This window comes from Artemia sp. Qi Xiang Cuo, chromosome 5, assembly GCF_049724085.1.
Source record: "Artemia sp. Qi Xiang Cuo chromosome 5, ASM4972408v1, whole genome shotgun sequence".
In the NCBI taxonomy this organism is placed as follows: domain Eukaryota; kingdom Metazoa; phylum Arthropoda; class Branchiopoda; order Anostraca; family Artemiidae; genus Artemia; species Artemia sp. Qi Xiang Cuo.
The window spans coordinates 74,781,550-74,794,992 of record NC_142798.1 but is presented as its reverse complement, the minus strand read 5'-3'; the positions used below and the strand labels follow the sequence as shown (position 1 = coordinate 74,794,992).

Below are 13,443 nucleotides of genomic sequence, written 5' to 3'. Positions count from 1 at the left end.
TTGGGTTTAGGTTTTTATTTAGGGTAATTCGGAAGTTAATAGAAGTTTGGGAGAAAGTGGAATAATATAAATTTGGAAATATTTGTTCAATGGTGCCAATAGCCCGAGCTGATAAATACAGAAAACAGAGAAAGTGGAGGGAGGTGAGCACAGGCTGCATTTGTTGACAATCACCTCCTCCACTGCAAAAAGCCGACTACACATATGTGCTCAGACTCAAACTTGTAAGATAATAGAGGAGTAGAGGAGCTACGTAGGGTGAAACTCTTCCCCCAAAGATTAACTAAGATCTCTCACCCTTACCATCCTCCTAAAGCCTAAAAGATAACTGGGGGTGATGTATGTGGCAAAACTCTGCCCCAGAGGCTACTTAATATTTTCACCCTCATTCCCCCGGAAAAGTTTTTGAGAAAATGTGTTAAAAGGCAGAAATTGAAACCTATGTGACTTTAGTGACAGTAAAAAATTATGTTACGGTAAAGGATAAAACCAATCCACAAGAGTCTTTTGTCTTCTTTTTTCATCTGCACTTAAGTAAATCAGACGCCGTTCATCAATTTATAATACACAAAAGCCTAAGAAAGTTCCTAATCGGTTTAGAAGTGATAAATGCTTCATCAGAGCTTCAGTTGTAGTTTAAGAACTAATTTAGTATAATAAGCTGTCAGAGAAATTGTATAGTCAATGATTATCAAACGAAGGCAATAGATGAACAGCGTATATTCTTTTCTTTTCTGAGAAACGGGGAAACTTGAATTGAAAGCATCAGCACATTTTCTTCATTTAGGAGAAAATTATAAAATGTATTTTTGAGACGGTAACAACATTTATACAGGATTTCCTAATAGCATCTTTTTTTGCGTGTAAAGCCTCTATGCTATTTATTGAAGTGTAGGCTGCAGATATCCTCTGTGCAGGCATGATCTGTTACGCAGGTTCGCACTAGTCTTTCTCTTAGAAGAATGGGGGATTTTAGTTTGGTTGTCTTATTTGTTTCAGGTTTGTCTTCTTTTGAAGTTCCACATTTTTTTTCGAACTTTTGCTATGGGCAGAGTTAATAATATCTCTTAAAAAAAAGGAAATGCACCTCTTCTTTCTTATGTTTTTCGGTGAGGGTTATTGACTAAATGATTTACTGCGTTATGGAGGAGACTTGGGCTTACCACCCTCCCCCAAGCGTAAATTTCCCCAAATTTCAGAGTACTTCTTATCAAAATTATGGAATGACCCTACCCCGGCCCTTATAATTGGCCCTTCCCGAACAAAATTCCTTTGCATATGCCGGATCGTTGGTTTTTGAGTTGTTCATATTAATGAAGACTCAGGAGCTTGAAGGTTCCTTGCCGCACGTAAAAATAATATGGGTTGTAAAATCAATAAAATTGATTGATTGATTGATTGATTGATTGAACCAGCATGATCCAGCAAATCCAACTCTTATTAAGATTGGAGAATTACCCGGTGGCTTCAACGCCTCCTTCCACCCCATACACATATTAGCCTGCTTCATTTCGAAAAGAAAATACACTAAATTAGCTTTTTACTCAAAGCATTGCTGTGCAAAAGTTTAATGTTGATTTAAAGAGTCTTGTTTGAGGGGGTGATAGCTCCCCTTACATTTAGGGTGACCCTGGATATTCTTTTAAAACCAAACAGAAACTAAATAAAGAAAATCTATAAAGGTAAAGAGCGAAATTAAAACTTAAAGCAAAGAGGAATTCTGCTATAGAGGTTTATGCTCCTATCGAAGGAAACGTGAACGTTTGTTTTTGTTTGTTTTTTTGCCAGAAAGAAGATCATGGATGTGTGTTTATTTGTGTTTTTGTTGTTTTTTCAGGGGTGACCGTATCAAACTGAAAGTCGTAGAATACAGAAGAGAGCTCATTTGAACAGAACTTAAAGATTCTAGTACCATTTTTAAGTGACTAAGAAGATCGGAGGTAAACTAGCGCCCCCTTTTCTCTCACGCCCCCTTTTCCCCAAAGACATCCGATCGAAATTTTGAGATAAAAATCTTTTAAATAAACGTTTCGAATTACACTTTTTTCAACTGTACGTAAGAAACAACATTTAAACTTAAAGCAAACATAAATTATTCCGTTTTTTTTGGGGGGGGGGGAGGGGGGCTTCTCTTGCTTCATCCCTTATTCCTTATGCTAAAGTTAGATTTTTTCTCCCAATTCTTTAAAAAATACTTCTGATACGCGAGGGTCATTCAATTTTGCAATTTATTTGAATTTGCAATTAATTGAATTTGCGTTGAATTTGCAAAAAATCTTAATATTGCAATTTATTGAATTGAAGAAATCCAACATTGCCAGCCAACTAGATAATTATTCCAGCACAACAGCATCTTTCATATAATTTAATAGTTGGATTTTTTTTTAAATATCATGAGACATAGGTGAAAATTTCTTATGTGAGCAAAATGACGCCTGAAATCGCTCCTTGCGAATGCAAGGAGCTGCGCAAGGAGCAAGGAATGCTCCTTGCGTGCAACTTGCGAATATTGCCCATTCAGTAATCTTTTCTGTGTGAACGCAAAGTAAATGAATATTCTTCCCTCTTTCACCGCACTACTCTTAAGTCATTTGTTCTTTTCTCAAGGAAGATGGGAGGAGGGGGGTCCTGAATAGTATATACAAATTCGTTAGTGTCATCGGTGATATAATTTCGAATAAAGAATTTTCTCACCTGCCAAATTTATCCACCACCTTGTCTTTAATAAAAGACAAAGACTCCATATTATTCTAGGTGTTTTCGACTTTCGACCAGAGAAGAGTCTGTAAGCACTTCCCAATTTAACGCTTGGCTGACGATTCTGCTTTTAGAGCCTTCTCAACTTAACATTATTTTTCTTGTACTTCTTCACTAAGGGATATCACCTAAAAAAAGATACTTATGAAGGAGTTTCGGTAGCGGCTGCAGTATGTGGCTGCAATCGTAAGCATTCTAAGATGCTGATTAAAAAAAAATGGATATAAAAACTTTGATTAATGATGGATAATTGAATTGTTAATATACAAGTTTACATTTGGCTGCGGAATTCATATGTCGTTGAAAATTAAAACTAATCAAAGTTAAATAAAAAACAAAATAATTAAGTAAATAATATAAATAAATTAAAAGAAAATTAAAATTAAAATTCAATTAAGTGAAAATAAATGTAAATTAAAAATTAAGTTAAAAGTCAAAACTAAAATTTCAGTTAAAAAAAATATTTTGCATTGAGCAGTACATTATAAACAATTTTTTTCACATGCTCTTCAGTTTTTTCGTATGTGTTTTTCTATGGCTGATAAATGGAGTATTTCAGAATACTGAGCAGAGTTCTAAAGAACATTGGATATTTCAGCTAAGGACTTCCCAAGACACAACGTCAGTTGTTTCCTGGAAGATTAATTAAAAAAACGTTTTCCACAAAATATGGTTTTCAAAGATAAGTAAAGAACTCCATTAAACAAAAAATGAGCAACAACAAAATCAAATATTCTAACAAAGCGTAAAACTACCACATATCAGCATCGATAAATAAATGAAACCCAAAACGAGCAGAAATTACAATAAATAACCTAGTCAAACTCAAAACGAGCAGAAACTAACATAAGTTGCGCTCAAAACCCCTATGCCTTCCCAAGGCCAGAACAAAATTTGCACTTTACTGAAAAAAATATAAAAGTTTTTACTTTTATAAATTTAATAAATCAAATAATATTAAGATTTTGATTACTATTTATCAGTATATGTATATTAAACTGACAATGCACGTTCATTTGCATTTTTTTCTGTAAAGTGCAATTTGTGTTCTGGCATTGGGAAGGCACAGGGGTTTTGAGCCCATCTTATCTTAATTTCTGCTCGTTTTGCTTTTGACTCGGTTATTTATTGTAATTTCTGCTCGTTTTGGGTTTCATTTATTTATCGATGCTGATTTGTGGTAGTTTCACGCTTGGTAGACGCTTGGTAGCTTTTTTTTTAATTAATTTCTGTTCGTTTTATATTGACATAGTCTTTTCAGAGAAAAAGGAAATAATACTTTAAATCTTTTCGTTTTTTTAGGAATTTATAGTTTGGCCTGTTATTTGTATGTTGGAGAAAAATTTTCAGCAATGTTTAACAACAGACACCCTTTTAAAAATCTGGATGCAAATAGTAGTGTTTAATTTAGTTTCTTAACTCCTCTAGTTGACCTGAAATGGAAAACTTGATTCCATTCGCCAAAAAATCTGTTTACTTTCTTTGATAGCTTGGATACACTTACGCTATTTTGGTTTGGTTAAATTTTAAGAGCAGAAGCAGCCTCAAAAGTTTGAACATAATACCCTCAGTCGTTCTTGAGATACTGCTGAGAAACCTTATTCGGAATTAGCATTAACATAGTGCAATTTGATTTAATCTTATGGCAATATTTAGTTTTTAAACATAAAGTCAATTGGATGGGTGGGCGTGGGAGGGGGATTAGTTTCTCTCCAATGACTTTTGACTATTAGAAAGGGCATCAGCCCTTTCTATTTTCAATCGAATGAGCCCTTTTTGAAGTTCCTACGACAACTCCTTTGATACAAAGTGCAATGGGAAAATGTGGGGGAGTGTCCTCCTCAAAAACATATTTTCTATCTGGAAATCAACTACGCTGAACAAAATGGCCATTTTGACCCATTTTGTCCTATTTCCAATCGAATGAGCCCTTTTCTAAGTTTCTGTGACATCTCCTTCGATACGAAGTGCCCGGGTATGGAGAAACCAAAAACACATTGTGCCCACATCGTTCTTTACTTAGGCAGCGCTATCGCGCTGCCTATGTATCGCGCTGCCTAAGTAAAGAACGATGTGGCCACAACGTGTTTTTGTTCTTCTTTTTCTTTCTTCGACAGGCACTTCGTATCGAAGGAATTGTCGTAGAAAATTTTAAAAGGGCTCATTCGATTGGAAATTGGGGTGGCTAGTGTCCTTTTTAATAGTCGAAAGTGATTGTAGGGCAACTAGCCCCCCCCCCCACGACCATCATTTCCCCAAACACATCCAATCTAAATTTTGAGATAGCCATTTTTTCCAGCGTAGTTGATTTCCAAATAGAAACTAATTTTTTGAGGAGGACACTCCCCCACTACCCTCAGGGCAAGGGTTTTAAGTTATGCCCTTGGGACATATAAGGTTTTTTATAGAAGGTGTTGTCGTAGAGACTTCAAAAAAGGCTCATTCGATTGGAAATTCAAAGGGCTAGTGCCCTTTTTAATAGTTGAAATTGAAGGAAGGCAACTAGCCCCCCCCCCCACGCCCATCATTTCCCCAAACACATCCAATCGAATTTTGAGATAGCTATTTTGTTCAGCGTAGTTGATTTCCAGATAGAAAATATGTTTTTGAGGAGGACACCCCCCCACGACCCTCAGGGTAAGGGTTTTAAATTATGCTCTGAGGGCATATAAGAACGATGTTGGCACAATGTACTATTTATTATTTTTTTTCCTTTAGAGCTGGGCACTCCATATGGAAGTGGTCGTCGTGAAATCTTCAAAAGGGGTTCATTCGATTGGAAATTGAGAGTTCTAGTGCCCTTTTTAATAGTCGAAAGTGATTGGAGGGCAACGAGCCCCTCCCCCCCCGCCCATCATTACGCTGAACAAAATTATTCTCCCAATCACATCCAATAAAATTTTTGAGATAGCCATTTTTTTCAGCGTAGTTGATTTCCAGATAGAAAATATGTTTTTGACTTTTTATAGAAGGCGTTGTAAGCCCCTTCCATATGAAGTTATGCCCTGATGGCATATAAGAACAATGTTGGCACAATGTACTATGTATGATTTTTTTCCTTTAGAGCAGGGCACTTCATATGGAAGAGGTCGTCGTAGAAACTTCAAAACGGGCTCATTCAATTGGAAATTGAGAGTTCTGGTGCCCTTTTTAATCGTCGAAAGTGATTGGAGGGCAACTAGCCCCCTCCATTTCCATAATTCCCCCAAACACATCCAATCAAAATTTTGAGATAGCCATTTTGTTCAGCGTAGTTGATTTCCAGATAGAAAATATGTTTTTGAAGAGGACACTCCCCCATAACCCTCGGGGCAAGGTATTTAAGTTATGCCCTGAGGGTATATAAGAACAATGTTGGCACAATATACTATGTATTATTTTTTTTCCTTTAGAGCAGGGCACTTCATATGGAAGGGGTCGTCGTAGAAACTTCAAAAGTTGCTCATTCGATTTGAAATTGAGAGTATTAGTGCCCTTTTTAGAAGTCAAATGTTATTGGAGGGCAACTAGCCTCCCCCCCCCCTAAGCCAATTATTCCCCCAAACACATCCAATCAAAATTTTGAGATAGCTATTTTGTTCAGCGTAGTTAATTCCACATAGAAAATATATTTTTGAGGAGGACACTCCCCCACAACCATCAGGGCAAGGGTTTTAAGTTACGCCTTTGGGGCATATAAGGTTTTTATAGAAGGTGTTGTCGTAAAAACTTCAAAGGCTCATTCGATTGGAAATTTGAAGGGCTAGTACCCTTGTTAATAGTCGAAAGTGATTGGAGGGCAACTAGCCCTTCCCTCACGCCCATCATTCCCCCAAATGCATACAATCAAAATTTTTAGATAGCCATTTTGTTCAGCGCAGTTGATCTCCAAATAGAAAATATGTTTTTGAGGACGAAACTCCCCCACAACCCTCGGGGGAAGGGTTTTAAGTTATGCCCTGAGAGCATATAAGAATAATGTTGGCACAATGTACTATGTATTATTTTTACATAGAAAATATGTTTTTGAGAAGGACACTCCCCTACAACCCTCAGGGCAAGGGTTTTAAGTTATGCCCTGGGGGCATATAAGGTTTTTATTGAAGGTGTTGTCGTAGATAATTCAAAACAGGCTCATTCGATTGGAAATTTGAAGGGCTAGTACCCTTTTTAATAGTCAAAAGTGATTGGAGGGCAACTAGCCCCCCCCTCACGCCCATCATTCTCCCAAACACATCCACTCACAATTTTGAGATAGCCATTTTGTTCAGCGTAGTTGATTTCCAGATAGAAAATATGTTTTTGAGGAGGACACTCCCCCACAACCCTCGGGGCAAGGGTTTTAAGTTATGCCCTGAGGGTATATAAGAACAATATTGGCAAAATGTACTATGTATTATTCTCCTTTAGAGAAGGGCACTTCATATGGAAGGGGTCGTCGTAGAAACTTCAAAAGGGGCTCATTCGATTGGAAATTGAGAGTTCTTTTGTCCCTTTTAATAGTCGAAAGTGATTTCAGGGCAGCTAGTCCCCCCCCCCATCGCCTATCATTCTTCCAAACACATTCAATCAAAATTTTAAGATAGCCATTTTGTTCAGCGTAGTTGATTTCCAGATAGAATATATGTTTTTGAGAAGGACACTCCCCCACAACCCTCAGGGCAAGGATTTTTCGTTATGCCCTGGGGGCATATAAGGTTTTTATAGAAGGTGTTGTCATAGAAACTTCAAAACAGGTTCATTCAATTGGCTAGTACCGTTTCGAAGGGCTAGTGCCCTTTTTAATAGTCAAAAGGATTGGAGGATTTAATTAATCCTCCAATTAGGATTGGAGGGCAACTAGCCCCCCCCCCCCCCAACACGCCCCTTCAGTAAAGAACGATTTGGCCACAATGTGTTTTTTCTTCTTCTTTCTAGTCTGGCACTTCGTATCGAAGGAGTTGTCGTAGAAACTTCGAAAAGGGCTTATTCGATTGAAACTTGCAGTGGCTAGTGCCCTTTTTAATAGTCGAAAGTGATTTGAGGGCAACTAGCCCCCCCCCCCACGTCCATCATCCCCCCAAGGCCAGAACAAAATTTTCACCTTACTGACAAAATACAAATGAATGTGCATTTTCAGTTTAATATACAAATATTGATATTTAGTAATCAAAATGTTTATATTATTTGCTTTGATTCAACGCCATTTGATTCAAAGTAGTTGAAAGTTTTGGAATTTAAGTCTTTAAGGATGACAACCCCTCCCCCCACAGCCCTCAGGGCAAGGGTTGGAAGTAATGCCCTGGGGCATATAAAGTTTTTATTGAAAGCATTGTCGTAGAAACTTCAAAAGGACTCGTTCAATTGGAAATTGAAAGGGCTAGTGCCTTTTTTAATAGTCGAAAGTGATTGGAAGGTAACTAGCCCCCCCCCCCACGCCCATTATTCCCCCAAACACATCCAATCAAAATTTTGAGATAGCCATTTCTTTCAGGGTAGTTGATTTCCAGATAGAAAATATGTTTTTGAGGAGGACACTCCCCCACTACTCTCAGGGCAAGGGTTTTAATTTATGCCCTGGGGGATATAAGGTTTTTATAGAAGGCGTTGTCACAGAAACTTCAAAAAAGGCTCATTCGATTGGAAATTCAAAGAGTTAGTGCCCTTCTTAATAGTCGAAAGTGAGGGAAGGCAACTAGTCCCCCCCTCCCCACGCTCATCATTTCCCCAAACACATCTAATCGAAATTTTGACTTCCAGATAGAAAATATGTTTTTGAGGAGGACACACCCCCACGACCCTTTGAGCAAGGGTTTTAAATTATGCCCTGAGGGCAAATAAGAACGATGTTGGCACAATGTACTGTTTTTTTTTCTTTAGAGCTCCATATGGAAGTGGTCGTCGTAGAAACTTCAAAAGGGGTTCATTTGATTGGAAATTGAGAGTTCTAGTGCCCTTTTTAATATTCTAAAGTGATTGAAGAGCAAATAGACCCCCCCCCCCCTCCCACGCCCATCATTCCCCCAAGGCCAGAACAAAATTTGCACTTTAGTGAAAAAATACAAATGAATGTGCATTTTCATTTTAATATACATATATTGATATTTAGTAATCAAAATGTTTATATTGTTCGATTTGTTAAAGTTATAAAAGTAAAAACATTTATATTTTTTCAGTAAAGTGCAAATTTTGTTCTGGCCGTGGGAAGGCATAGGGGTTTTGCGCCCACCTTTTCCCCAAACACACCCCATCAAAATTTTTAGATAGCCATTTTATTCAACGTAATTGAAAGTTTTGGAAATTAGATCTTTAAGGATGACAACCCCTCCCCCCACAGCCCTCAGGGCAAAGGTTGTAAGTAATGCCCTGGGGGCATATAAAGTTTTTATTGAAAGCGTTGTCATAGAAACTTCAAAGGGGCTCATTCAATTGGAAATTGAAAGGGCTAGTGCCTTTTTTAATAGTCAAAAGTGTTTGGAGGGCAAATAGCCCCCCCCCCCCCCACGCCCATTATTCCCCCAATCACATCCAATAAAAATTTTGAGATAGCCATTTTTTCAGCGTAGCTGATTTCCAGATAGAAAATATGTTTTTGACTTTTTAGAGAAGGTGTTGTTGTCGAAACTTCGAAAAGGGCTCATTTGATTGGAAATTGGAGTGGCTAGTGCCATTTTAAAGAGTCGAAAGTGATTGGAGGGCAACTAGCCCCACCCCACGCCCATCATTCCCCCAAACACATCCAATAAAAATTTTGTTTTTCTCCTTTAGAGAAGGGCACTTCGTATGGAAGGGGTCGTCGTAGAAAATTCAAAAGGGGCTCATTCGATTGGAAATTGAGAGTTCTTGTGTCCCTTTTAATAGTCGAAAGTGATTGGAGGGCAAATAGCCCCCCCCCCTCCCCACGTCCATCATTCCCCCAAACATATCCAACCAAAATTTTGAGATAGCCATTTTGTTCAGCGTAGTTGATTTCCAGATAGAAAATAAATTTTTGAGAAGGACACTTCCCCACAACCCTCAGGGCAATGGTTTTACGTTATGTTCTGGGGGCTTATGAGGTATTTATAGAAGGCGTTGTCGTAGAAACTTCAAAACAGGTTCATTTAATTGGCTAGTACCCTTTCGAAGGGCTAGTACCCTTTTTAGTAGTCGAAAGTGATTTGAGGGCAACTACCCCCCCCCACACGCCCCTTCACTAAAAAAAGATTTGGCCACAATATTTTTTTTCTTCTTCTTAGTCAGGCACTTCGTATCGAAGGAGTCGTCGTAGAAACTTCGAAAAGGGCTCATTCGATTGGAAATTGGAGTGACTAGTGCCCTTTTCAATAGTCGAAACTGATTGGAGGGTAATGACCCCCCCCCCACGCCCCTCATTCCCTAGATCACATCCAATCAAAATTTTGAGATAGCCATTTTTTTCAGTGTAGTTGATTTCCAGATATAAAATAAGTTTTTGTGGAAGACACTCACCCACAACCCTCAGGGCAAGGGTTTTAAGTTATGCCCGAGGGGCATATAAGGTTTTTATAGAAGGCATTGTCGTAGAAACTTCAAAACAGGCTCATTCAATTGGAAATTCGAAGGGCTAGTACCCTTTTTAATAGTCGAAATTGATTGGAGGGCAGCAAGCCCCCCCACGCCCATCATTCCCCCAAACAAATCCAATCACAATTTTGAGATAGCCATTTTGTTCAGCGTAGTTGATTTCCAGATAGAAAATATATTTTTGAGGAGGAAACTCCCCCACAACCCTCAGGGCAAGGTTTTTAGGTTATGCCCTGGGGGCATATAACGTTTTTATAGAAGATGTTGTCGTAGAAATTTCGAAAAGGGCTCATTTGATTGGAAATTGGAGTGGCTAGTGCCATTTTAAGAGTCGAAAGTGATTGGAGGGCAGCTAGCCCCCCTCCCACGCCCATCATTCCCCCAAACACATCCAATCAATTTTTGTTTCTCCTTTAGAGAAGGGCACTTCATATAGAAGGGGTCGTCGTAGAAACTTCAAATGGGGCTCATTCGATTGGAAATTGAGAGTTATTGTGTCCCTTTTAATAGTCGAAAGGAATTGGAGGGCAAACTTCGAATACCGTATCACAAAATTAATCATTTATCTTTGAATATTAGTGCGTTGACAAAAAAACTCTTTCAGGCAAACTTCAGAAGTATATTAGAACTGCGGGATGTGGCTATAGTTATCGTGAATGAAAGTCAACTTATCCACTCTGTGTGGACTGTGGCCATTTCTTTTCTAAGTCACTATCATAGTCACTATCAGGTCTAACACCAAAAATAGTCAAAATAGTCACAACGTGTTTTTTTCTCCATACCCGGGCACTTCGTATCGAAGGAGTTGTCCTAGAAACTTCGAAAAGGGCTTATTCAATTGGAAATTGGAGTGGTTAGTGCCCTTTTTAATAGTCGAAAGTGATTGGAGGGCAACTAGCCCCCCCCCCCTCCACCACGCCCATCAATCCCCCAAACACATCCAATCAAAATTTTTAGACAGCCATTTTGTTCAGCGTAGTTGATTTCCATATAGAAAATATGTTTTTGAGGAGAAAACTCCCCCACAACCCTCAGGGCAAGTGTTTAATGACGTGGCTTTGGTCAGTTTAAGGGTATTATAGAAGTCAGTGTCGTAGAAAATTCAACAAAGAATCATTTATTTGTGAATTCGAAGAAATAGAACAATTTTTAATAGTTGAAAGTGATTGGAGGGCAACTAGCCCCCCCCACGCCCATCATTCCCCCAAACATATCCAATCAAAATTTTGAGATATTTGTTCAGCGTAGTTGATTTCCAGATAGAAAATATGCCACTCCTCCAAAACCCTCAGGGCAAGGGTTTTAAGTTATGCCCTTGGGGCATATAAGGTTTTTATAGAAGGCATTGTCGTAGAAACTTCAAAAAGGCTCAAACGATTGGAAATTCAAAGGGCTAGTGCCATTTTTAATAGTCGAAAGTGATTGGAGGAGTAGGAACCTATATTTAGATACGAAACTAACATCCATATATGGGCATTGACGAGATTTAATGTCCTTGGTAAACACTTGAGACGAGATAGTTCTGTTCTGTTTGATAATGGTTATACGATTTGATGGTTATATTGTTTGATGGTTATGTGATTTGATGTTGTTTCATAGTTCTGTTTCTTGATGGTTATGTGGTTTGATGGTTATATTGTTTGATGGTTATGGTATTTGATGTTGTTTCATAGTTCTTTTCTGTCTGTTGATGGTTATTTGGTTTGATATTTTATGTGGTTTGATGTTTTTTCTTAGTTCTGTTCTGTTTGTTGATGGTTATGTGGTTTGATGTTGTTTCTTAGTTCTGTTCTGTTTGTTGATGGTTATTTGGTTTGATGTTGTTTCTTAGTTCTGTTCTGTTTGTTAATGGTTATGTGGTTTGATGTTTTATGTGGTTTGATGTTGTTTCTTAGTTCTGTTTTGTTTGTTGATAGTTATGTGGTTTGATGTTGTTTCTTAGTTCTGTTCTGTTTGTTGATGGTTATGTGGTTTGATGATGTTTTTTAGTTCTGTTCTGTTTGTTGATTGTTATGTGGTTTGATGTTGTTTCTTAGTTCTGTTCTGTCTCTTGATGGATGTGTGGTTTGTTGTTGTTTCTGAATTCTGTTCTGTTTGTTGATGGTTATATGGTTTGAACTTGTTTCTTAGTTCTGTTCTGTTTGTTGATGGTTATGTGATTTAATGTTGTTTCATAGTTCTGTTCTGTTTGTCGATGGTTATGTGGTTTAATGATGTTTCTTAGTTCTCTTGTGTTCGTTGATGGTTTTATGGTTTTATGTTTTTTCATAGTTTTGTTCTGTTTGTTGTTGGTTATGTGGTTTTATGTTGTTTCTTAGTTCTGTTCTGTTTGTTGATGGGTATGTGGTTTGATGTTGTTTCTTGCACCCCCCCCCCTCCCCTCAAATATTTTGCCCCCCCCCATTTTTTTATAATACTTTTTTTGCGCGCTTGAGACACAGAAGGGCCCCCCAACTTTTTTGCCCCACCACATATTTTAATACTTTTTTTTACGTACTTGAGACAAAGAAGGGCCCCCCTCCACCCAACTTTTTGCCCCCCCCCCCATTTGTGTTTACACTTTTTTTTGAGCGCCTGAGACACAGAAGGGCCCCCCTCCCCAAACTTTATGGGCCACCTCTATTTTTTTTAACTTTTTTTAATTTTTTAACATGGTATTTTTTCAACTTTTTTTTACATGTCTTCGAATGAACAAGTACACAATATGGGATTATGTGAGACGATTATTGATTTGAACATCAAGGACAGCAACCGTCAATGACCCTTGCCATCAAGGACCTCAACCTCCAAGGTCCCCTACCCCAACCCACAAGCCCTCCCTCATTTTTTTAACTTTATTTTATTATTTTTTTATGATATACTTTTTAGTACTTTTTTTTACATCTCTTAGAATGACATGAAACATAATTAAAATATAAAAAAATCACATTTAATATTTTTGAAACTCAAAATGAAAAAGGTATAGATATGTTAGTCATGACTTTAACTATTAGAAAAATAATGTTTGTAGTAGCACTTTTTTTGGACTGAATTTGTTTGGACTTTTTGGACTTTTTTTGGACTCTGAATTTTTTTTGAATTTTTTTTAAATTTTTTTGGAAAGTTGAAATTATTCAACTTTTTTTATGTATCTTAAAATGACGTAAAATATACTTGCGGCTCTACCAATCGTACTCTAGGCTT

General features: G+C 37.7%; 1 protein-coding gene across 1 annotated transcript in view; it reads right to left on the bottom strand.

Moving 5' to 3' along the window:
• Positions 1–13,443, bottom strand: part of LOC148952515 (vesicular glutamate transporter 1-like) — a 282,421-nt gene that overhangs the window by 187,798 nt on the left and 81,180 nt on the right. The window contains exon 2 of the mRNA XM_089089939.1: positions 2,695–2,885. Coding sequence (XP_088946065.1) covers positions 2,695–2,744 — 50 coding nt within the window. The 5' untranslated portion in view covers positions 2,745–2,885. The remainder of the gene's footprint in view (positions 1–2,694; positions 2,886–13,443) is intronic.